General features: G+C 38.3%; 2 protein-coding genes across 8 annotated transcripts in view; one reads left to right on the top strand and one right to left on the bottom strand.

Annotated features, from left to right (window-relative positions):
* Positions 1–469: 469 nt before the first annotated feature.
* Positions 470–16,706, bottom strand: ODR4 (odr-4 GPCR localization factor homolog). 5 transcript variants are annotated; one of them, XM_080406463.1, is made up of 14 exons: positions 16,584–16,706; positions 14,793–14,927; positions 14,231–14,362; positions 13,757–13,852; positions 12,590–12,696; positions 11,870–11,906; positions 11,611–11,751; positions 10,892–10,987; positions 10,315–10,380; positions 8,890–9,018; positions 8,123–8,213; positions 7,111–7,296; positions 2,563–2,655; positions 470–1,494 (listed from the first exon to the last, which is right to left on the bottom strand). In XM_080406463.1, the coding sequence occupies exons 2-14, from the start codon at positions 14,889–14,891 to the stop codon at positions 1,427–1,429; spliced, it is 1,341 nt and encodes a 446-aa protein (XP_080262589.1). In that variant the 5' UTR covers positions 14,892–14,927; positions 16,584–16,706; the 3' UTR covers positions 470–1,426. The 5 variants fall into 5 exon arrangements, with proteins under 5 accessions (XP_080262589.1, XP_080262590.1, XP_080262588.1 ...); XM_080406464.1 differs by lacking the exon at positions 16,584–16,706 and adding an exon at positions 16,332–16,545; XM_080406462.1 differs by lacking the exon at positions 16,584–16,706 and adding an exon at positions 16,147–16,167.
* Positions 16,707–16,755: 49 nt separating this feature from the next.
* TPR (translocated promoter region, nuclear basket protein) overlaps positions 16,756–22,868 on the top strand; it is a 42,666-nt gene continuing 36,553 nt past the window's right edge. For 2 of the 3 annotated variants that reach the window (XM_080406447.1, XM_080406446.1), the window contains exons 1-7: positions 16,756–16,979; positions 18,569–18,673; positions 19,171–19,244; positions 20,596–20,692; positions 21,048–21,151; positions 21,863–22,027; positions 22,749–22,841. In XM_080406447.1, coding sequence (XP_080262573.1) covers positions 16,829–16,979; positions 18,569–18,673; positions 19,171–19,244; positions 20,596–20,692; positions 21,048–21,151; positions 21,863–22,027; positions 22,749–22,841 — 789 coding nt within the window. In that variant the 5' untranslated portion in view covers positions 16,756–16,828. The remainder of the gene's footprint in view (positions 16,980–18,568; positions 18,674–19,170; positions 19,245–20,595; positions 20,693–21,047; positions 21,152–21,862; positions 22,028–22,748; positions 22,842–22,868) is intronic. The other variant, XM_080406445.1, reaches the window with a different exon arrangement.

Here is a 22,868-nt window from a genome sequence, read left to right as displayed (position 1 = left end):
CTGAATTTTGAGTAACAGGCACCCCTAAAAGCATACCCACACCCCCACAGGGAAAAAAAAAAAAAAAAAAAAAAGACAAACTTCTTTCTTCTCATTACTCCTCTGCTGCTCCTTCTAAAAGACTTTAGCAGAGCAATTCTTAAATGAAACACATCTGGTTTACATGGTACAAAATTCATGCCATTGTCTGGATAGCACTCTGAGTCCCCTGGAATCAACTGCTTCTGCATAATGCCACCTTATCTATTGATTCCACCCACTGGCACAGAATAACATGCAGCAATAAAACGTGCAGCAGCTGAAAACACTGCCCCCATTACAACATTCATTTTCCTCTGAGAGGCCCTACTTGAGCAATACTGAGCACAAAAGATAACACTGTCCAAAATATAGTTACAATGCTAAAAGCAGCTGTTTTTCCAAACATGTAAAAACAGGATATACAGAGAAGGCAATAGTATTTAAGACATATCTCTCATAGTTACCTTTTATTAAAAGTATCACAGTACATCCTTGATTATGCTTTAGAACCATATTCTTATATTTGTTCTTAGTGTTCCAATGGCTTTATACAAAAAAGAAATTTGCAGTATTAAAATGCCCTGAATTCTGGAATTCTTTTCTATTGTAGTTCAGATCCAAGTAAACATCACATTTGACATGACTTATCTTCATCAGCCTTACTAGAATTCCTCCCTCCTCCTGCTCTCCCCATGGCAAGTAAACAATGATGTCATCTCCTAACATACCCAAGAGTGTCTCTCATAATGGAAAGCTATAGCCTAAAAATCCTGACCAGCAAACAATTTTGACAACTTGCATGTAACTGCAAGATAATCCACAAGGGCTGCCTAGATGTAGCTGTTGCTGTAACAGTTAATATTCCCTGCGTATGATCAAATGGAGCTGGACAGAGAAATCCTCATCAAGAGTCACCAAGTAAAAGGTGGCATACACACATCTCAGAAGTTCTATGCATTTTATTGGTTGAGTTCTCCAGGTCTTGAACGAAGGTATTCACAAGCTGAATTGGTCTCGTCTTGAAATACTAGAAACTATTTGTACAGCTATTATGCCAATTAACCAATATTTTGCATTGGAAGAGGAAGTAGGAAGAAAATAAAGGTTCTACATTTGCTTAAGAGATCTTTCTAGAAAATACTCCTATCATTCATTTATACAGAGCAAGAGGATTAGTTTCTTGTAAACCTGACTCCCCTTCTACTTGATACTCTAATCACATGTATCTACTTGATATAGTAAGTGCATGCTGGAACAAGGTAACTGAACCTACCATTACAATTTATATTGCACATTAACTGGTGATATATAGGCAACAATTCCCAATTACGAATATACTGAACTCAGATGTTTCTTTCCACCTTGTAACCGGCCAATACTTCCATGAAAGTCCAGTTGCTTGAGTTTAATCACTGAAGTAATTGAAAGAGAAGATCGATGCAAAGACTGCAACAGCAGCTGCTATTACCACACCTAAAATAACAAAGGAAATACATTCAGTGAGTGGCAAGGGCAGCACAGTCACCAGCAGCTAGGGTGTGGAAGGCAGGGTCAAGGTGAACAACACACAGGAGGAGAACCAGTAAGAGCCACCCCAATAACTATTTGCCACTGCTAAGCTTAAATCTAAAGCTACAATCCTTGGCCGTGTCCTGGCCCATAAAATAACGCACTGATTCTGCACTACTGTTTAATTCTAGGAATCAGAGTAGGAAAAATAAATTAAGCACGAAGAAACGAAAGCTATTGTTTTTCTTTTCTGTGTGGCACTACGTCTGCTCTGTCAGTCTGTGTAGCACAACAGTAATTTTCCTATTAACACACTTGTTACTGATGCAGTTGAGAAGACAACACACAAAAAACCCAAAACACCTGAGTGATGATTCAAGGGAAAACATTTTCACATCCAAAGCAAACACGCATTTGCTGCTAGTACTCTTTAATCTTCCAGTTGCTATGTTCCACTTCTAAGAATTAATAGAAAACAAGTTACTGTTTTGTTGACTGAAATGTAACTGTATTTTAATACAAAAAGACAGAGTAAAACTCACAGCAAAGAAAACTGTACTAAGCGCAGACAGATACAGGAGAGCTAGACAAAGGAGTATCATGAGAAGCTGTATTTAAGAGAGTTCTGTGGCTTGTGTTCCCTGAATTACTGAAGCTGACAATTTGCACCCAAGCCCATATGTATTTGTCAGGTTCAGAAGATTAGTGAGTCACTAGCTAAATTATGGATGCCTACTTGACAAAGCCATTCAACTGTGGAGGTTTTTTTTTCAAGCGTGGAATTATAGAAGCAGTGGCTCTCCAAAAAAGAAATAAAGTTGCATGAGCCTTTCGTATTGACTTGTAGGCTGAATGAATGCAAACACTGGTTTTGTTCCAACAGCAGGCTATAGTTCTTTCTCCCCCAGAAACACTCTGTACCTACAATACTGAAATAGGGACTCATTTTGGAAAAACACCGTATTAGCAGTACTGAAAAGGGTCCATTATAGTTTATGGATTGCCACAGCAAAGATCAGAAAAGCAACATACCCATATTTTGTTGAAGTTTCAACAGCAATGTTGCTTTTGTCAGTTGTTTCTGTTGCGTGTCATCCGTGCGGTCTGCGATGGGACAAATATCAACTGCATGGAAATCAAATGAAGAAGTAAACATCAGGTGAAAAGTTGTGTTTATAGCTGAATTAATGCAAAAGCTCAAGAACTTCATATCAACACCTGTTTATTGCAGTAGAAATGGTACAGTATCAACAGCATAGTACTAAATTATTCTATATGGCTGGAAGGGTAAAAATAAAGATAAAAAACACATTTGGGAAGGAGTTCCTCTTCCAAAACTCGTTTTCCACACCTTGCTTCCCGAATAACATACCCAACCCCCTTTACAAAAACAGGGGAGCATTTGACTACTCAGGGAACCACCAAAATGAACTTTCCAAGATCAAAGTTTTCCCTTCAAATCCTTCTGTCCGGAGTTCAGGCTACAAGCAAAATGCACAGTCATTGAAAGAGTGCGCCCAGCATCACTTCCCTATCCAACAGCCATAAACGCTTTTTTTCAAAGCACAGAAATTCCTTTTTGAAGATCCCCTGAAGTACACTTTCAGAGAAGGCATAGAGGACACACTCCCCTTTGGAACTATTACTAAATCCTTAGACTGCTCATCCAGGATCTGAGAGAGCTTGACTATTTCCAGACTGATGGGATTCAGACTCGTATCTATTTCCTTTCCAAAGATTTCCCTAATCACTTGGCTATATCCAGCTTGTTAGGGAGGGGGAGGACAAAGAACAGGATTAATCTCGAGTCCTCCAGTTGAACTTGTTCATTTGTTCCACACAGAGCAAGCATGCTTTGGACTGCGCAGTTCATTGATAAGGCTACTTGATGGTGGTGGGCCAAAGGCCACCCATTTGCATTCCTGTTCCCAGGATAGTTTGCTAAGGCATCACTTGTCAAAAGTTCCGATTACAATCCAGTAGCTACTATTGCAGACATCTTCTGTACAAATAAACAGTAACAGGAAGTGTTTGTGCTATTGCAGTGAGACCCGTCTGTCTTCAGAAAGAACAGAATGGCCATGCTGAGATATGAAAAGGCTAACAAATTGTTCTCCTTCAGAAGATGAAGGAAAGCCCACTGCAGTACCAGATACCAAGTTTTAGCAGTCCATGGAATATTATCTAAATTAAAACAGATCTCCCATCTCCAGAGTGAGGTTGTCAATCGCCTATAAATTACAAATTCTATAATTGAGTAATAAGGCACACCCCTTGTACGATTCGCATGACAATGACTCATGGAAAAGTACTTTCTCATATCATTAGCTATGCTGGAAACGTATAATCTAGATATGTGATCAAAAGGTTGCTTCTGTCAGCTGAGTCGTGCATGATTGTCTTCAAAATCTTCCTAAGTCAAACTTGCATAAGATCTGTTGTTACACAAAAGCACTCAAACTAGATATTTAGGACCGAGCAATTTTAGGTGTCTTTAGCAATTTTTATCCCTGAACCCACTGACTTTGCATAGGATGTACTAACAGCAGAACAATTAACAACTGTCTGATAGGAAACTTTATAGGATAGCAAGATATATAGATATACACACATACAGATGCATACATTAAGCATAAATATTGTTTTGAGATCTCTCTGCAACCTGCACATACCTGTAATAAAAATAAGGACACAGCATTTCAATGCAAGGGGTGCTTTTTTGAAGAGAAATTATCAAGTATGTCTTAAGCCCAATCGTCTGCAATGAGGTTGTAGTTTCATCGTTATTTTTTCTGTGCAAGGGAAAACACACCCTCATCTGGCTAAAATATGAGCAGAAATCTTCAACTAGAGTCAAGGAATTATTAATTGTTGCAAAATAGCTTTTTAAGTACCTTAACTAGCACAGTAAGTGCACTGCATTCTCTCCAAACTACAACAGTTCTCAATTCCCTAAAATATCATCCCACATTTAGAGAGGCTGACCACATTTCTTGGGTCACCTTTAAAGTCTAGATTCAGCAGGTGTCTTTCTCTTCAGTTCTGATGAGCAAGCAGGACAGTTTGTGACTTTTAAGTTTCCTTGCACTTTCATAAAAACTGTTGCTCTTTTCTGAATGCAACTTTTGAAGCTGCACATCAAGGCAGCAATGTTCACTTGGGGGCTGAGGGAGGCCAGAAGAAAGAGGAAAAAAGAAAAGAAACATCCTCAAGCTATTTAGTTACCAAAGGCATTTATGCCATTAAGTTATGGAAGACTTGTACGAGAAGCAGCTGTAGTATAAACACCACACAAAAGCAGATGCTTTCTAGTACCAATTATATGAATCCTTAATACTTCATTAATTCTTCAATTTGCTAACAAAGATGAAGAAGTGATTACCACTACTGACGTCTTGTTTATGTTTATCCACTCAGGGTATTTAACACATCACCCCCACTCACTGCATCAAGGAGGAACAGGGATTTAGTAAAGCCAATCATGAATGCAGAGCTTTCAATTGCTTGTATTAAAGCACCAAATACCTTGAACCTACAATGTTAGATCTATTTATATCTTTCAATTATAAACAGGTCAGTTTTTACTTTCTACTTTTCATGCAACAATTTTAAAGCATGATCCAGTAGTGACCTCACTGGAGAGTCGTACAAGGAATCGTGAGAATAAAACTAGGAGACAGCAGCAGAGACCATACTAAGCAAGCACGTAGAACTGACCTTCCCAAAATACCTTTACTTCATATATTTTGACTAAAGGCTGATTAAAAAAATATTTTTTTTAGCTATACTGATTAGGTCCTCTTCTTCTTCAGTGCATATTTCAAAAAGCAACAAAAAAAGAAATTATTTCAAAAGCCTGGTCGTGTTCTTGAATTTTAAACTATTCTTTTTATTGGCAGGCTTTCCCCACAACTTCATTATGGATAGCGTTTCCAGTTAATTCAAGGTTGGTGCTTAAGACCAGAGGAATCACGATACACACAGGAAGACTGATGTCAAAATTCACTACAAACTAATTTTTACACCATTACTCAATATTGACTATTATCAATATAGTGCTAAGCTTTCAGAAACAACCAATGCTACCCAAACTGGAATGATGTATTGAAAATGCCTTTACACAAGGGAAACCCCAAATTCTCATTATGCCACAAAAACACATTTGCAGCAATACTTAAGACATTTCATACCAAAGTACCAATAAAAATCAAGTTCCAAAATTAATGCTTTTCTTTACAACACAGAACACTTCTCTTACACAGTTAACAGGTCTAATTTCCAAAACAGACTTCCTGGCATTCATAAAAGCATTAACTAACCTGTGATTTTAATAAGCTACAGGTTAACAATGTCGTAACAATACCTGTCAGAATTGAACAGCATTGTGCTGATAGCATTACTACTACTATCACTAAATTAACAGAACCCATTCTATCGGCAAACTTTATGGTATTCACTGGGACAAGACTAGTCTCATTTTTTTCTGAGAGTCTCTTTGTACGTTTCCCCCTCTCCTCTGCTATGCACTCACTCTAATTTGCCTTTTTTTTTTTAAAAAAAAAGAAAATAAATCCCATACAACTAACTCTGCAACCAGCAAGCTATGAGACCACACACTCATTTTGTGAGCTACTCGGACATCATTTTACATTTATTATTGGCATCAATCTTCGTGATACATTGCTGTTAGTCTAATTGTGCATTCTTCCTACCTCCAGATCATGTATCTTTACATAACCAATAAAGCCAAACTGAATCATTTCTCTCCCTCCCACGCCTATCTCACCTGCTACTACAATATTAATTTGCTTCCCTAAGTTATAGTAATTCCTTAAAGCTCAGTAATAATTAGCTTTGAGATTTTTAAAGTGGCTTTTATAATGCAAGAGAGATTTTTATTGGCTTTCCTGTTTTTCTGAAAGTTCTTGAGCTATGTACATCTTTAACTTCTCAAGATTATTGAGTCAGATTCAGAGCTAACAGGTTTAGTTAAAGCCTGGGGGAAGCTGACTAATTTAGAAAGACATAAGAATTTATGGCTAGCTCTGAAATTAAGAAACTCTCCAAGGAAGTAAGTAGGTCAAGCAGAATATCAGTAATCACAGTTCACCCTACACACACAGCAAGCTCATGGCTGCATTTCCCAGTTTTTGTCCCAAATTACAAACATGAAAAAGTGTTCACAGTTCTTATCTGAGATTTAGTGTTATTTAAAAAGAAAATTAATTATAAAACTAACTTGCAGCTTGCATTCATGTTGATAGGTGGGGGTGGGGGGAAAGGGGAGAAATCTCTTCCATAAGGTCACAGGAAGTATTATTAGATGCATTTCAACTACATATTTGACTCCTACACTGAAATCAAAGAAACTGACACAGAACTCCACAAACTGCAAAAATCCTTACCATTTTTCACAAGTATATTTAAACTGTAATTAGACTGATACAAACCCTTAGAGGCTGATATGAAGTAAGCCAACTTTATGTGTATCTGTATCTAGATAAAACTGGCTTAAGCCATTGGTCAACATTTTTGTAATCCATGATGCACTCTATCCTGGTTCTCAGATACTGTATTTACCTGTGCTCATTTCCTCTGCTATATGGATATTTTCAGCTTGCACAGACTGATCCAACATCTCAACAAAACGTTCCTGAATTTCTCCAGTGGCCTCATCACCAAACTTATAATCACTGAGCATCACAGTGGATCCAGCAACAGGGACGAACAGTCTTTGAGGTAAGACATGATATTCCCTCTCAAAATCTGAAAGAAAAAAGGGAAAAAATACCATCCAAATAAAGGCTTTGCCAATTATGATAAGATTCGTCATTTATCTCCAACCATAAGATAAAGCTATTGCAAAAGAACTGCTCAAGGTTGCCATGTAAAAATGCTGTTTTCAGGCATGACTTGCTGATACTGTTTTATCAGTTTTGGCTGCTATTAAGATTGATTAATATTCCTAGATTAGTCTCTCCAGAAATATCTGAGACACCTCCAAAACAGACCATAAAATGTTAAACAGACCTTTTTTCATGTTTAGAATTACTAGCAAAAGACTGCAGATAAGAGCATACGCAGAGCAGCATATGGTTTCAACACCATCAAGGACTGCAAACACTTGGCTGCTTTATGCCATACTTAAAGCCACAAAGTACGGGTGCCACCTAAAGACGAAACTGAAAACAAGTTTAAATCACGGTTGGATGAAGTTGGCCGCATTATCCTGAAGGAAAGTGCAAGTTACATTAGAACTTCAGTGACAAGACTTTCCACTACACAATTTTTAAAAATTGCAAAATTTCTGATCAGTGAGAAAGAACCACAAAATGCAATTTTAGCTGATGAGAACTGAATACAAACTTGGTGTGAAAGCTGCGATACCAAAAAAAAAAAATTAAAAAAAATGTATCTGAACTTGACAAAAATTATCCAGATTTAAGAAAAAGTCAAGGCTGCCAAACAGAAATTGTGCCATTTGCTTTGCATCCTGCTCTAACCATACTGAAACTTCATAACACCAGCAGAATATTCTACAAACACCAAAATTCAATGCAAATGTGAGTGGTTTTATGTTTTTAATTCCTACTTTTTTTGTGATGTCCTTCATTTATAATTAGATCTTCAAATAGTATTTCACACCGATCACTCAAGGTATTTATTATGTCTCTTTTCAAAGCCTGCAAGGACAAAGTGAAAACATCAGTAATATAATCAGTATTTGCAAAGATTTTGACTAAGTAAGAAAGAACAAAAGAAGTCCCTCATGGGTTTAACCTATGTCAAAAGAACAGTTTTTCCCAGAAAATAAAAACTCTAAAGAGAATTTTTAAAAGTCCAATAAAGAGAAGCTAACATCAAACAAACTAATACCAAGAAATAAAGCAACAAAAGAAAAATGAAAAGCTGTGGAAAATTTTAGTATTCTCAGGATAAGAACTGACAACTTCTAGACATCACGATTAAAAACAAATAAAAATAATCACAATGCATTGACTCAATAAAAGGGAAAAAAATACATCACTGAATAAATGTGTATTTTCCCTCTACACATGAAAAAAATATAGCCTGTAACCTTCTCTTAAAAATTAAGAAAATTCTTCAAACCCTAATCACTTTGACAAGTTATGCAAAAATACACCAGAGAACAGCCTCAGCAAGAGGACCTTTTAGTAGTGAAAAAGGGACTGGATCCACCACACACAGAGATGGTTTCTAAAACAATCCAAATGTTTCAAGGGGATGAACATTTTGACACCAGTTTAGACCACGTCATTTTGGTAAAGGAAAACCAGTATGACAAGTTTCATGTATTTCAGAAAACTGTTTCTGATGAACTAACAACCTTTTTGCTACCTGAATAGCTTCTTTAACTTTTGGCTTGTTGTTATGTATGTAGGCTCTGCATTTCACAGCCCCTTTGAGATTTATGGAACCACTGCAGACCTGGACTGTAGCTGTCGATCTATGACTTGAACCTTGGGACTGAAAAATAAACATGTTTCAGTTTTATCTTGTTACCAAGGCACCTACAGCATGAGTAACAAAAAACAGAACTAGGAAATTAATAGCATACCTTAAGTGTTTACATATGACGTGTTTCCCCTCATAGTTCCTAACTGATTTTATTTTTTAAGTTTCTTAGTTAAGACTGACAATCTCTCTCCTTTTCCATTATGGAAAGTGTGTTTACTTTTCCAGACATTCCATTCTTGCAATTTAAATATTTGTGTCCATAAGACTTCAAACACTTCCCAGGCAAGTGGCTTGTGGCTAATATTAGTATAGCAATCTAGAAATCTTTTTTAAATTATTTTTTGAACAATGAAGTTTGTTATGTTTACTATATAGTCAGCATAACCTAGGGCATCCTGAGACTCATTTCCTCAGTACTAAATTATAAAAGTGGTCACATTTAGAACTGTATCAAACATATATATATATTTGCCCTAACTACCAAAGGATAAGGCAACATGGGTATGTGTAACTTCCACATGAACTGCATAAACTACTTTGCACCAAAATAAAAAGCTTTCCTTTTTCTGAAGCAATTTACCATTGGAACAATGTAACAACTGAAGAAGCTGAGACATTCACCAAGTTTTAAAATGCCATTTTATACATTTCTAAAAGTCTTGCTAAACAACTTTAGAGAATCCAGAAACTACCTGACAAAACAGGATGGTTTGTGCTGTGCAAGAAGCCTACAAAACAATGCCTGGACACATTTGGACTTTAGAACCTAGACTAGGGCACCTAATTCAGCGTTCAGGCCAGCATAACTTCTGGTAGAGGGGAAATTCCTGACACAGACCCAACAGCTCCAGACTATGACTCAGCTCACTCCTAAAGTCTCACTCAAAACTAGTGACTGAGCATCTGACAAAAGTGTTCAAGTAAATGTCCATAGCAAGTTGAAGTGCAGGGGAGATTCTGAAATTCAAAATGATGCAAAGTCACTTTGAAATCAATGTACATACAGCTATCCTGCTGTCAAATGAATTAGTCTGCAGGACTTCATTTCTATAACCAGTTGTTCAGATTTTCCTTGCAGCTTTACTGTGCAATTCTTAGACAATTACACCACAAGAATTTCTAAAGACACAAAATATGCAGATCTGTCCACAATTAGTTTCACATTCAATATCTATTGGGGAAAAAAAAAGTCTTAGGATTAAGTAAGATGAATTTCTAGACAATAATTCATAACGTTATTTTACTTTTTGTTCTATCTTATAAGATAACAGCCAGGTTACACTTCACAAACCACTAAATACTTACCAGCTGTGTCAGAACCTTGACATCAGAAGACTGGGAGCTGGACTGAGTATTTCCCTTTAACTTTTTCTGAGGGGGAAAAAAAACCATTGTGTCATGAAACAGAAAAAAATAAAACTCCCTTAATCAAAGCTTCCTCACTGTGGTATAAAACGTGCCCTAGTTTACAGCTTTTAACAGAAAAATGGCACATAGAAAACAGCCATGAGAATATAATTACAAAACTAAAGGGACAGATGAATGCATCAGCTTAACAAGGTGTTTCTGCTCTTCGTTAAACATTTAGACATACAGAGATATCACCACCTACATTCACACCTTACTCAATTTCTCTAATGAGGAGATAGCGTATAGAAAAATATTTAGTCAGACTTCAAATGTCATTATTGTGTTCACGTTGCCAGAGGAAGAAGAGGCAATCTGCAGCAATGAAGATGGAAACACAAGTAGTGTATTAGCTCCCCAAATTAGGCCAATTAGATCAGTAAATACCGTATAGAAGACATCTCAGTCAGTGCTCACGCTGGAGGTCCTAACTACACATCTATTAGAGTTCAATTCCTTGTTGTTCGGTACTTACCTGCCCTTCTAGTAATTCTGCATCATCATCTTTGACTTGTCCATTGATCAGAAAAACACTGTCTTCTATCTGTTTTGACCATCGATTTAACCCATTCTTTAAAAAAAGGTGAAAACACAAAAATCTCATAAGGAGGAAGAAAGAGAATTTCACTAAAAGAGCTGGACAGTATCATGCTGAAAATTCTAGAAATACATGCTCAACAGTTACTCCGAGAGAGTTTTAGGCTCTAAAAAAACTGCCTAAAAGTTTTTCCAAAGTTAAATCTTAAACCCTATGCGTTCAGAATATATCCATTAACAAACAAACATTTTGAATTACTGAAGTGCTACCCCAGGGATCTGATTTTTGTAGAGAGTGGATGCAGCCTATTTAAAGTCAATTCATATTAAAAGCACCCCACACCAGTTATAATTGGATGTAACCTTTCACTATGTGAAGCAGATAGACTTTAGTTGGAATACTCATAACAATTGCTAAATAATTCTGAGCAAAGGAAACTGCCAAGACTAAACACAGCAGAAGAAAAGCTATCCACATTTTTTGTACTGTGAGTGCTTCACTGTAACTTCAAATTACATTTAAGAGAGAGCTACCTGCCAAACATTCTCTGCTGATTAGTCCTACTCCTCTGCTCACACTCCTCAAATCTTTCCCTTATTTCAACAGAAAGAGTAGCTTAGAGACCAATTACAAAATTGGTGCAGCTGGTTAGTTACCTTTGTATTCTTCTCCAAGTCATGGTTCGGTGAAGTAGCAAGAAGTGGAATGTGAATATTAACATTTACAGTGCAGTACAAAGCTAACCAGGAAGCAGATAGAGCACTCTGATACTTCCAATCTGCTGGTTTAGCTGAACTCTGAGAGCAGAAAAAGAAAGCAATAAAACACCTATACAAAACACTGTATTAGTCAACTAGATATTTTTACTTGTCATGCATTAAAAGCTGTATATGACTTACAAGATGATGAGCTTACCTTTGGATCTTGCACATCATAGGTTCGGCAAACTACTCTTTGCTACTTAAAGAAAAAAATCCAGTGAAAAGCAAAAAGACAAGTAAAAACAATTTGCAATTAACCTTGTCCTTTACTTCTTCGTTGAGCTAATTTATGCTCTGAAGAAAGTTCTCACATTTCCTTAGTGTAAAAATTTGACTGTAAACTCCAACACCATAGTGAGGCTGTCCCATCTCTTACAGATATACTAAGATCAATATGTATTCATAGGGAGATCTACCAATTTCCAATTTGTCCTTGTTTCTCTCAGCTCTAAGGAAAACCCTTGCTTTCTCTCCTTGTATTACCTCAACAGACCCAGCATTCTTCTGCAGTGCCAGTATGGATCCCACATGCCTGCTGTTTCCCCACTTCCATTTAAGAATCATTGGTAAAAGCAAGCTCAAGATGATATGCAGTATTTCAAATGTTTTGTTCAGTTATGCAAATCAAAATTGACTGGGGAAGGCCTAATTTGATGCAACCACAAAGACAAACATAACAGTAAGAAATGATGGAAATTTTGCAAGGGTAAGAGGATCAATAGTCTACTCATTGGTGATTAGAAAACTTCATGCTTTCAAACTATCTGAACTCAAAGAACTTCCTCTTCCCAATACATCCTTTATTCAGAAATCATTACAGAAAAGAGGTTGGGGGTAGGAGTCTCAATCAATAAAGCTTGTTCATAAAGGATACTTTTTTGTAGCAGAACAGATTTGAAGAGCTGCTCTGTCTGAGACCTCCTCCTCCGCAGGTTTCCAGAGCCTTCTTTTAGTCAACGATTTTTCCACTGAGAAGATTAGCTAAAGATGAAAAAAGTATTACGGATTTTTCCACAAAAACAATGAATCACAATGTCTGGAAAATAGTCTTGCACTAAAGTTCTAAATCCGTGTGATACCATAACTATTTATAAATGGGAAACACAGCTTACATGTCACCAAAATGTCCCGTCAATAGACCATTCAAAGATTCATAGGCAACTGTGCCAGTGAAAGTTGCTTGTGAAATCTTAATTCAGCTTCCTTATAAACTGAACCAAGTCACACACATTCACATATTCAACTTGTATGATTTTCTCCTTACAAAAATATTACAGCTTTATGCCTTTCAGTTAAGGAACAGGAAAGACAGCTCTGCAAAATAGCTACTAATTAAACAAACCCGAATTTTAATTCAGCAAACACTGATCACCTGGACACAGTTCACTTTTTTGGACCATAGACTTCAAAACTTACTCATGTTTAAATCACTTATCATGCTTACCTTACAAAAACAATAAAATGAACCTACCTCTACAGAACAAACTAATGTGGTCCAAATACTGTAACAAAAATGCATTTTAATGTCTGTCAGACAGTAGCACATTCTAAGTAGTTTTTAAACATAACCACACATACCCAAGTCAAATACCACTATTTCTATACAAGATACTCTTTTTTTTAAAGGAATCTGAGCTATACGTCTTTGAATGTTGTAAACATCCCTAATCAACAATTCATTCAGACAAAAAAAGATAACGTACTGCCACTACTAACACTTGTGCCACAAGGATTTAGCTTAATATAAACCTTGAAGATGTTTCCCTTAGGCCAGAATGTTCACTTTCAGAAAATTCAGTAAGATTTCCTACTGCAGTAACAAAAAATCACAAAAAACAAAGTTAGCAAATACAAGGTGTAGTACAGCTCCATAGGACAGCTATTTCTGAGGTTTCAGTCTCAAAACCACACATAAAACCAAAATATTGTGCTTTTAGAAATAAAGCAACAGTACAACCATATATACTCAAGTCAATGATAGGAAATTACTCAGCTACACCTGTAAAGATATTCTTGTCTTTCCACCAGGAAGTATACTTACCTTGCGCAAAACATTTTGACAATCTTTTGATAGTTCTGGAGTTGCAATAATAAATACACCAAGAACTAATAAGCCTCCAGGAAGCATTCTAGAAACCTTAAAAATAAAAATTTAACATATATTAATAGGAATCAAAGACCTAGCAACCATGTAATTTATCAAAAACTTTTAATGAGACCAGTATGCATGCAAAGCAGAAATGAAATTCGCAGGCCTGTTTTTCACTTATAGGTTCCTCTGAAATATAGGAACACATCTTGCAAATTTTCTTGCTATCAGTCCTATCAAATCTCTGTTCTATTGCGACCTTTGAAAACAATACAAGTATTTTGGCTTAAAATATCTTGCCTAGCCCAGGAAGGTTCTTTTACTTTGAGAAAAAGGCTTGAGATTACACAAGTGAGAAGACAGTTTCTGTCAATCTTATCTCCCTTCTGTTCCTCCCACCCTCTACATTAACTCATATTGTTCTACCTGACTGGCATGTGCAGTTATCCATTCTTCATCAATGGATGCCAGTTTTGAAAGATCAATGTTGTCTTCCTTCTGCTCTTCCTTTGGAGGTGTTCGAACAGCCCGAATTACGTAGTCTCTTTGTAGGGAACACTTTCAAAAACATCAGTATAAGCAAATAGATGTTGATATCAAGTCTGAGAATATACTGCATAACATATTAACTATAAGGGCTGCTTTATACTAGGTATTGTTAAACTCTATAGCAATCTACTACAAAAATAATTCCTTCATTAATTTTTTTTTTGCCTTTGCCTTAAAGCCTTGTTTAGTGGTAAGTTTTATTTTTATGATTTTCTTTTTTATGTGTCTCATCTTTCACAAAACTATTTTAAAAGACTCAAGCAGTTGGTTGACACTGCAGATCATTTACAGAAACCCCTTCTGTTGTTATTACCACCCTTCTGCATTATACAAGCTCAAAGTGATGTTAACAGACTTATCCCAGATAATTAGGGCCAAGGGATTTTTCCCCCTGTTAATATGAATGAATGGAACAGACTTCAGATTATTACACACTTACCTGCCCTATTAACAGGCCAGTGACATAAGGCTTTAATTTTGTGCTAAGGTCTGAAAGATAATGCCCAATAGCTTCCTCAACAAAGTAAGTTCTACCCATAGCTCCAGGTTTAAGACTAAGTATTGTAGTTTCAACCTACAAAACAAATGTATAAAGTCAACGCAAATATTTATACTTGTTACATGAAAATATGTCTCACACAAAGATCCTGAATACATCAATACTTTGTCAACAAAGGCTAGTTAAGTAGCTATATGATCTCCAAGTTTGTTTTTTAACTGAAAAAACATAACTCGCTAAACTAGAGGAAGTATGTGACTTATGTGAAAGAAAACTATTTTAGATACCTGCCACTTAAATGACATAGCAAGTCACACAAGTACATGCTAGGCAAAACAAAACCACCAAATCATTTAGCTTGGAAAAGACCTCTGAGATCATCAAGTCCAACCATTAATCTAGCACTGCCAAGTCTATCACTAAACCACGTCCCTAAGCACATTATCTGCATGTTTTTTAATACCTCCAGGGGTGGTGACTCAACCACTTCCATAGGCAGCCTGGTTGAATGCTTGACAACCCTTTCAGCGAAGAATTTTTTCCTAATATCCAACCTAAACCTCCCCTGGCACAACTTGAGACCATTTCCTCTCATCATATCACCTGTTACTTGGGAAAAAAGAGACCAACCCCCATCCCACTACAACCTCCTTTCAGGCAGTTGTAAAGAGCAGTAAGGTCTACCCTCAGCCTCCTTTTCTCCAGGCTAAACAACCCCAGTTCCCTCAGCCGCCCCTCATAAGGCTTGTTTGTTAGACCCTTCACCAGCTTCATTGTCCTTCTCTGGGCACACTCCAGCATCTCAATGTCTGTCTTGTAGTGAGGAGCCCAAAAACTGAACACAGTATTCGAGGTGTGGAATGTCTCCAAGCAACAATTTCTTTCTGTGTCATGTTTCATCAGATACTAAAATGTAAAGTGTGCATTCTTCCATTCACATTCCTCTTTGAGGGACTTGCTAGATTTCACACTTGTACTTAAACATACCATGCACAACTTTCATTCCAGTTCCTAAGGCATTAAAAGTACAGCATCTGAGGACTATCCAAAAGCCATCTTTACAGCTCCCATCAGTAGCCACACACACTCCTCCCTACCATGCAGATCTGTTTTGAAAATTGCTTCGTGCGTTCAGGTCTTTCACAAACATTAACTATGAAAAAACCAAAGCACATGGTGAGGAAGCAAAGGGCATCCTGAGCCTTTGCAAAGGTGTCTGCTGCAGACAGTGCACAGAGACGGCAAAGCTGAAGCTCTAGAGCAGGGCGAGGGGGAAGGCTGTTACGCCCCGCACCTCACCTCAGCCCAGAGCTGGCCCCAAACCACCTCTGCACTCGCCCGCACCTGCCCTGCGGCCCGGCCGCGGCTCAGCACTCTCTCCCACACAGGTGCCCCAGCGCCTCGGGCCGCCCCCACCGCTCCCCGCACTAGCCTGCCGGGCGCTGCCGCCGCCGGCTCCCCAAGCTCGGCGACCGCCACCTCAGCACCGCCGCCGCCTCAGCCGAGCCCCGAGGCGGCCACCGCCGCGTCACCGGCACGCGCCGCTCGCGCCCCGGCACAGGGCGGTGACGCGTCCCGGCCCCGAGCGCGGGAAAAGGGCGCGCAGGGGAGAGCTGGGCAGCAGCGCCACCATGCTGCGCCTAAGGGAAGCGGCGGCGGCACCGGCTCCGCGCCTTCGAAGGAGGAGCGGCCTCGTATCGAGCTTCGAGACGAAGCCTTCGGGCCTCCTACCCCGGTTTTAGCGGCTTCCGCACGCCAACAAGCGGCGCCAGCCTCACTCAACGAGGCCGAAAGGGCTCCGCTACCGGAAGCGGAAGTGCTTTGGGCGCGCGGCTTTCGGCCTGGAAAACTCCCCTTCCCATGGTCCCGCGGGGCACCGCCCGCCCGCTCGCGCCGGCGCTATCGCCGCGCCTGCGCCCTTGGGCGCGCGGCGGCGGGTGGCGGGTAGGCCGGAAAGCGCAGCGGCGGCTTCCAAGATGGCGGCCGTGCTGCAGCAGCTCCTGGAGCGGGCCGAGCTCTCCAAGCTGCCCAAGCCGGTGCAGGGGAAGCTGGAACGCTTCTTGGCTGATCAGCAGAGCGAGATTGACGGGCTCCGAGCCAGGCATGAGCGCTTCAAGGTGGACAGCGGTGAGTCCGGGGCGGGGGAGACTGGGAGAACGGGAGCGGAGGTGAGGGGGCAGCGGGAACGGAGCAGGCCCTGCGCTGCGCCGTGCGGAGGAAGCTGTGCTGCCCAAGGCCTGAACGCTATTCGCTCGCCCCGGTGCCCGGGCCGAGGTAGCGGGCCACAGCCTGGCTGGGGCCGGGCCGTGTGCTCCCTCCTTTGACGCGCTTTTGGCCAGTGGCAATGTCGTGGTTCGTTCTGAGGAGAGGAGTGAGGGAGGTAGAGCTGGGCCTGACAGGTCCTTGTCATCGAAACCCACGGCATGTCCCTGGGCTGGGAAGGAGCCCTTCAGCTGAAACCAGGTAGGGTTTTGTCTCCGACTTCCACTTGGCAAGATTATTATTATTTTTTTAAATCCTTTGCAAAAGACTTTTTAGGGTTAAAACTATATTCAAAATGGTCTTACAGAATGGCATCTCATCAGGTTTTTAATAAACACTGACATACATCAGTTTGCTTCTATCCTCGTTGTGGAAGAGGAACAGTGGTTTACCAAGCTCTCAAATATTCTTAGGTTTATACTTTTTCTGTTAAATTGCACATTGAAGACCATAACCTTTCTGTAAAACACTTCTGACAGAATCAACATTTTTATGTTGGATTTGCAGGTTATTTGATCACAGAATAATACCAGTAGAGAACTGGAGCAGAAATGAGAGAAGAGTGTAGATGAGTGTAAGGGCTGGGCAAGGTTGTGAGTATGAGTTAGTTCCTGGGTAACGAGGTGACAACTTCTGGTGTGAACTTCTAGTCTTCCTTCAGCCTTTCCACCTCTATAATGATAAAAGTTTTACTAATAATAAAGTGTGGTGTAAATTACAGTAACCCATGGATTTTAGCTGGTTAGTCTCTTTCAGGTGCATTCTTATACGTGTCTGGAGTGGCAGCAGTATTGAAATTATAAAATATGATAAGAAGCATAAGATAAAAAATTTTCAGTACTTCCTTATAAGTCCACTATGCCCAGGAGTGAGATTAGTTCTGCTTTTATGAAATATTTTATAGTTATGCTCTATGACAAAGTTAATGTTTCAGATAACCAAAATTTAGATCTAATTATTTTTTTCAGCGATGTGGGCTACGCAGCGTAAAGAACAAGAGTTCATTTTATGAAGTCTTAATTAAAATTTTTCTAAATCAAATCCCTTGATGCATAGAGTTATGTGGATTTTACTGTGTGTGTCTAGAAATACGCTACAGGTAAAAGAAGTTTTAAGATGACAAGACCACACTGCATAATTGTGCTGATACAGTGTTCTCTATCTACATCAAAAATGTTAAAGAACAGTTATAATTAATTAGGCTGTATTTATGGATCATTTCTGGAAAGACATCGTTTTTCATGCTAACAAAATATTTTAAACAGTGTTAATTCAGTAGGGAAATGCATTGTTTTGCTTGCAAAAATTCTTTTTTCTTAAATCTGTTGTAATTATTTTTAGATATTTTCTTTATAAATACTGTTCTTTAATAAAGATGTCCATTAGTAACTAAGGATCCTTGATAAAAGTGAGAAAGAAAAAAGTGAAATTGAGATAACATTGTTATTTTGCAGAACAACAATACTTTGAAGTAGAAAAGCGTCTGGCTCAAAGTCAGGAGAGACTTGTAAATGAGACACAAGAATGTCAAACTCTCCGTGAGGAGCTTAAAAAACTTCGTAAGTATAACTGCACATTCTTAAGACTGGACAGGATGTTCATTCTTTAGTCCAGTGTTATACGGAAACGCTTTAAGTTTTAAATAGGAGTCAAAAATACATCCACGAGCTACATTTGTTATTTCTGCATTTAGAGAGAGGTTTTGTTTATGTGTTCATCAGCTTTTTTTAAAAATGAAATTTTTGCTGTAATGAAAGAAAACACCTTGCTTTCTGATTTTTGTAGTGATAGTACTACAGTGGGTCACGTATTGATCTTCACAATAAATGCCTTTGCTCTGAGTGCATTAGTTTGTTGTAGTACTTCCTAGTCCATCAATAGCGAAGCCTTGAATTCCTCTCTCTGTGTGTCTTTTTTTTTTTTTTTTTTTTTTTTTTTAATTTATGGGGTTATTTATGTTGTTAAAGGAAATTTTGGCTTAATTGCATTTGGTAAGTGAATTATGTCATTATGTTTCAGTGGAAATCCCTCACCACTATTTCTTCTTCTCCAACAGATGAACAGTTGAAATCACTGAATGAGAAAAATAAAGAACTTGAAGCTGCTCAGGATCGTAATGCAGCCATTCAGGTACTGGAAGAACTTGTCAATAAGTTGAAAGACTTTTTGGTTCACCTGCCTCATTGCAGAAAAAAGTGCAGTCAATTTCCAAACTGGACTGATCAGTATCAATACAAATATGTACTGTTGTATGTATTTACATGTCCATATGGCTGTGTGTACAGGAAAGTTGTGTGGGTTTTTAAAGTAAATGCTGGTGTTTTAGCAAACTGAATTACAGGTGACCATACGTTGGAACAGATGCTTTTATTTCAGTTTGGATAGATTGTTTCATTCTAGCTGAAACCTGTTAAGTGACGTTAAGCTGAACCTCAAAAATTGGACAAAGGTGTAAAGAAGAGTTCTGTTTTTTCCTCCATCTTTTCCCATGCTCTGGCAGTTTCCTTGCATTACGCTCAAAAGTTAGGGGGTTGCAGAATGAGTCACTTCAGTTGACAGACCCAGCAGAACACTAATCCTGGAACAGGAAGTAAAAACATTAGTATTATGTCCACATTCCCATGTCCACAATGGGAAGACAAATCTGGTTGTTTCCCCAGAAGGGCTTACCTGGGCCTAACTGAAGTGGTTTGTATTGACACCTTAGAATGCAGAGGTAGTATACTATAGCCTATAAATGATCCAAGTTTATTGACTTTGATTTGATTTTGATACTGATTTTTTGAATGTGTTCATTACTTGGTTACTCTGTTACCTCTTTTATTTAACCAGACAAAACTGTTGCAGTGAAGTCAAAGGTGTCTTTCAATGAATACTAAAATTAGATGCAGTTCTAACTGTTGCTTGTTTTAGATTTCTGTTAGGCCTTCAGTTTTTCATCTGCTCTAAGTTCAACAGTTTTTGTTCTGATCTTCATTCAAATACAGCTTAGTACCAGAGGGAGTCTTTTGGCAATCTGGACCTCTCTGCCAATTGAAAAGCAAAGGCATGAAAACTACCTGTTCAGTGTGCTGGTCTGACAGCTGTGTGATACTGCTTTCATCGTTGCTGTCTAATCTTATGTGATAGTGGCATTTCACCCTTAAGCACAAAGGGCCAGCTGGACGTTGGTGTCAGAGTGATTTATGGGGAAAGAAATATTAATTGAAATGTGTTGGCTATTAGGCACTAGAAGAAAGAGGTACATTAATCTGTATTTGTTTAAATTACATACCCCAGCATGGTAGAAAAAATGAAAGTAGCCATTAGTTTAGACTGATTCAGCTGCCCACCATGAAAGCCTCTTATCCCAGTTTTCAGTTGGCTAGGGTAACTTACTGTGGTTTGGCATGCCTCTGTGATGATAAGTATAAATAGTGACTATAAACTGGTACGGAAGACTGATCACATTTCTTTACTGCTCTTTTGCAATTTTTTTCAGAGCCATTTAAGTAGAGAAAAAGAAGAACTGGAAGCTGAAAAGAGAGATTTGGTTCGAACAAGTGAAAGACAATCTCAGGAAGTTGAACATTTAAATGGTATAGCCAAGAATACTATAACAAAATGCTTCACAAGATTTTGCTAAATAAAAGGCGTGCTTGAACAATTGAATTGGTATGGAATATCCAGTTTGTATAGGCAGTACCAAGTAACGGATTAGCAGGAAACAGTATTTAGAGAAAAGGAAAGAAGGCAGGAAATTACATGCTAATTGCAGAAGAACACAGCACTTTGATGCTTAGTTTTGCACATGTAAAAACATACAGTATCTTATTGCACAATATACAGTTGCATACGTTATGTCTTGCCTGTTCTCATTTGTAAAATTTTGTTAAGCTGAATAATTAAAACCTAAACAATTAGCATTTGTTAATACTGATATCCCTCCTCCAGAGGATGTTAAACGCTTAAATGAAAAACTTACAGAAGCAAACACAGAAAAGGTGAAACTTCAGTTAAAGTTGGATGAACTTCAGACATCAGATGTTTCCATGAAGGTGAGTAGTACTTTATGTGCGTAGTATGTGTTAATGTTCTAATAAGTAGTTGTTCACATGTGATGTAATCATCATTTTGTTATTACTGACTTTGAAAGTAGGTCGCATGTGTTCGTGTTATTTATCAAAAATTATTTCATTGTAAAATTGGTGGCTGTGACTGAAAGTGAGACATTTATAGAAGGCAAGGGGACATCAAGTTGGGCAAGTGTGTCCAAGCTTCTGTTTGTGGCAATGGTGGCTGCTCCTACCCACTAGGAAGAAGGACTACAGGTCCACAAGGGCAGGTAGAAAGGAGAAAAATAATTACTTGTGAACATGCACCATTTCTCTGAGGGCAGAATAAACTCCATAAAGAGCTGGAAGAGAGGAGGAAACGAGATGAGGAAGAACTTTTGATTTATTTCCTTTATTATTTTATTTATTTCCTTTTTTTTTTTCTCCTTAATTTATTTCCTTTAGCTACATATTAATGTAGTTAATGTTCCTATGTAATGGAAACTTGGAGGAAACTAACTCAAGTTTCAAGAAGTTCTTTTAGTTTGAGACTGCTTAGTATTACCAATGTAATAAGGAACACTGCCTGTCATTTGGTGCTATTTACCAGATTACAATACATTTTTGCTACTCCTACTCTGTTGATAGTACTTTGATTAGCTGCTCTATTTTCTGTGGAACCAGTACAATTACACTGTGCAATTTTCTTTTTAGTACCGTGAGAAAAGGTTGGAGCAAGAAAAAGAACTACTGCAGAATCAGAACACGTGGCTGAATGCTGAGTTGAAAACCAAAACTGATGAACTTCTACATACTGCCAGGGAAAAAGGCAATGAAATCTTGGAGCTTAAATGTAATCTGGAGAACAAGAAGGAGGAGGTAGTGCAATTACTGAGTGCTTTTGACGTGTCTTGTAAATTACACCTCCTGGTTAACTATTAAACAAAAGAAAGTACTTTAATAACTGTATTTGAGTAAAAAAAAAAGTTTTGCAATTAATAAGGAGTTGTTTGTTCTTTTAACTTGTGATTTTTAAGGAATACATATAGTTACTATTACCTAGAATAGTCAAAGATTTTAATGATAAGCTAGAAATTTGGGAGTCACTGATAACAAAGCTATGCAATGGTATAATGCTATTAAAATGTATCAGAATACAGTTATTAATAAGGGGAAGGGGAAGAAAGATCTGACTTAACATTCTGTGCAGAGCGGGGTGATTATATTTTTGTTTTTCTACAACAAAATAGGTGGCAGTCAGTGGCCATATTTTAAAAGTGCTTGGGTCCAGTGAACTTCTGTTTGCGTACCTTAGCAGTTTCTCTAAAAACTGTGACAACTGGTCAGGTTTTCTGTGGCACATTGCACCACTGAGGCTTGTGGGTTTATTTGGTGGGTAACTGAAGCAATCTGGGGACTCTCACTTTTTAATTTAGCTGAATGCATGGGAGCAAAGATTGTTAGAAAACATAACCATTTGTGCTCTTTCTGGAACTTTCATTTTTTTTAAAGTAAAAGGCAATGAGCTGGGTATTTTCCAGAATAAACTGGACTGGAAATACAAATGTATACATGGTGTTCTCATTTATTCTTTGAACAGGTTTCCAGAATGGAGGAACAGGTAAACGGCTTAAAACAGTCAAATGAAAATCTTCAGAAGCATGTGGAAGACCTTTTGAATAAACTGAAGGAGGTAAGACGACTTGAAGTATATGTGAAA

The sequence above is a fragment of the Falco punctatus genome (genome assembly GCF_963210335.1).
Source record: "Falco punctatus genome assembly, chromosome: 11".
In the NCBI taxonomy this organism is placed as follows: domain Eukaryota; kingdom Metazoa; phylum Chordata; class Aves; order Falconiformes; family Falconidae; genus Falco; species Falco punctatus.
The sequence above is the reverse complement of the archived record's forward strand: the minus strand, read 5'-3'. Positions and strand labels throughout refer to the sequence as shown.

Bases quoted from the DNA above. Each gene is read 5' to 3' on its own strand.
- ODR4 (XM_080406460.1), bottom strand. From the start codon at position 16,027: ATGTGCTTTGGTTTTTTCATAGTTAATGTTTGTGAAAGACCTGAACGC. The intron at 12,697-13,756 runs GTAAGTATACTT...TTTCATCTTTAG, and splicing joins GTCAAAATGTTTTGCGCAAG to CTAATCTTCTCAGTGGAAAA. The intron at 10,381-10,891 runs GTAAGTACCGAA...TTTCCCCCTCAG, and splicing joins CAGAATTACTAGAAGGGCAG to AAAAAGTTAAAGGGAAATAC.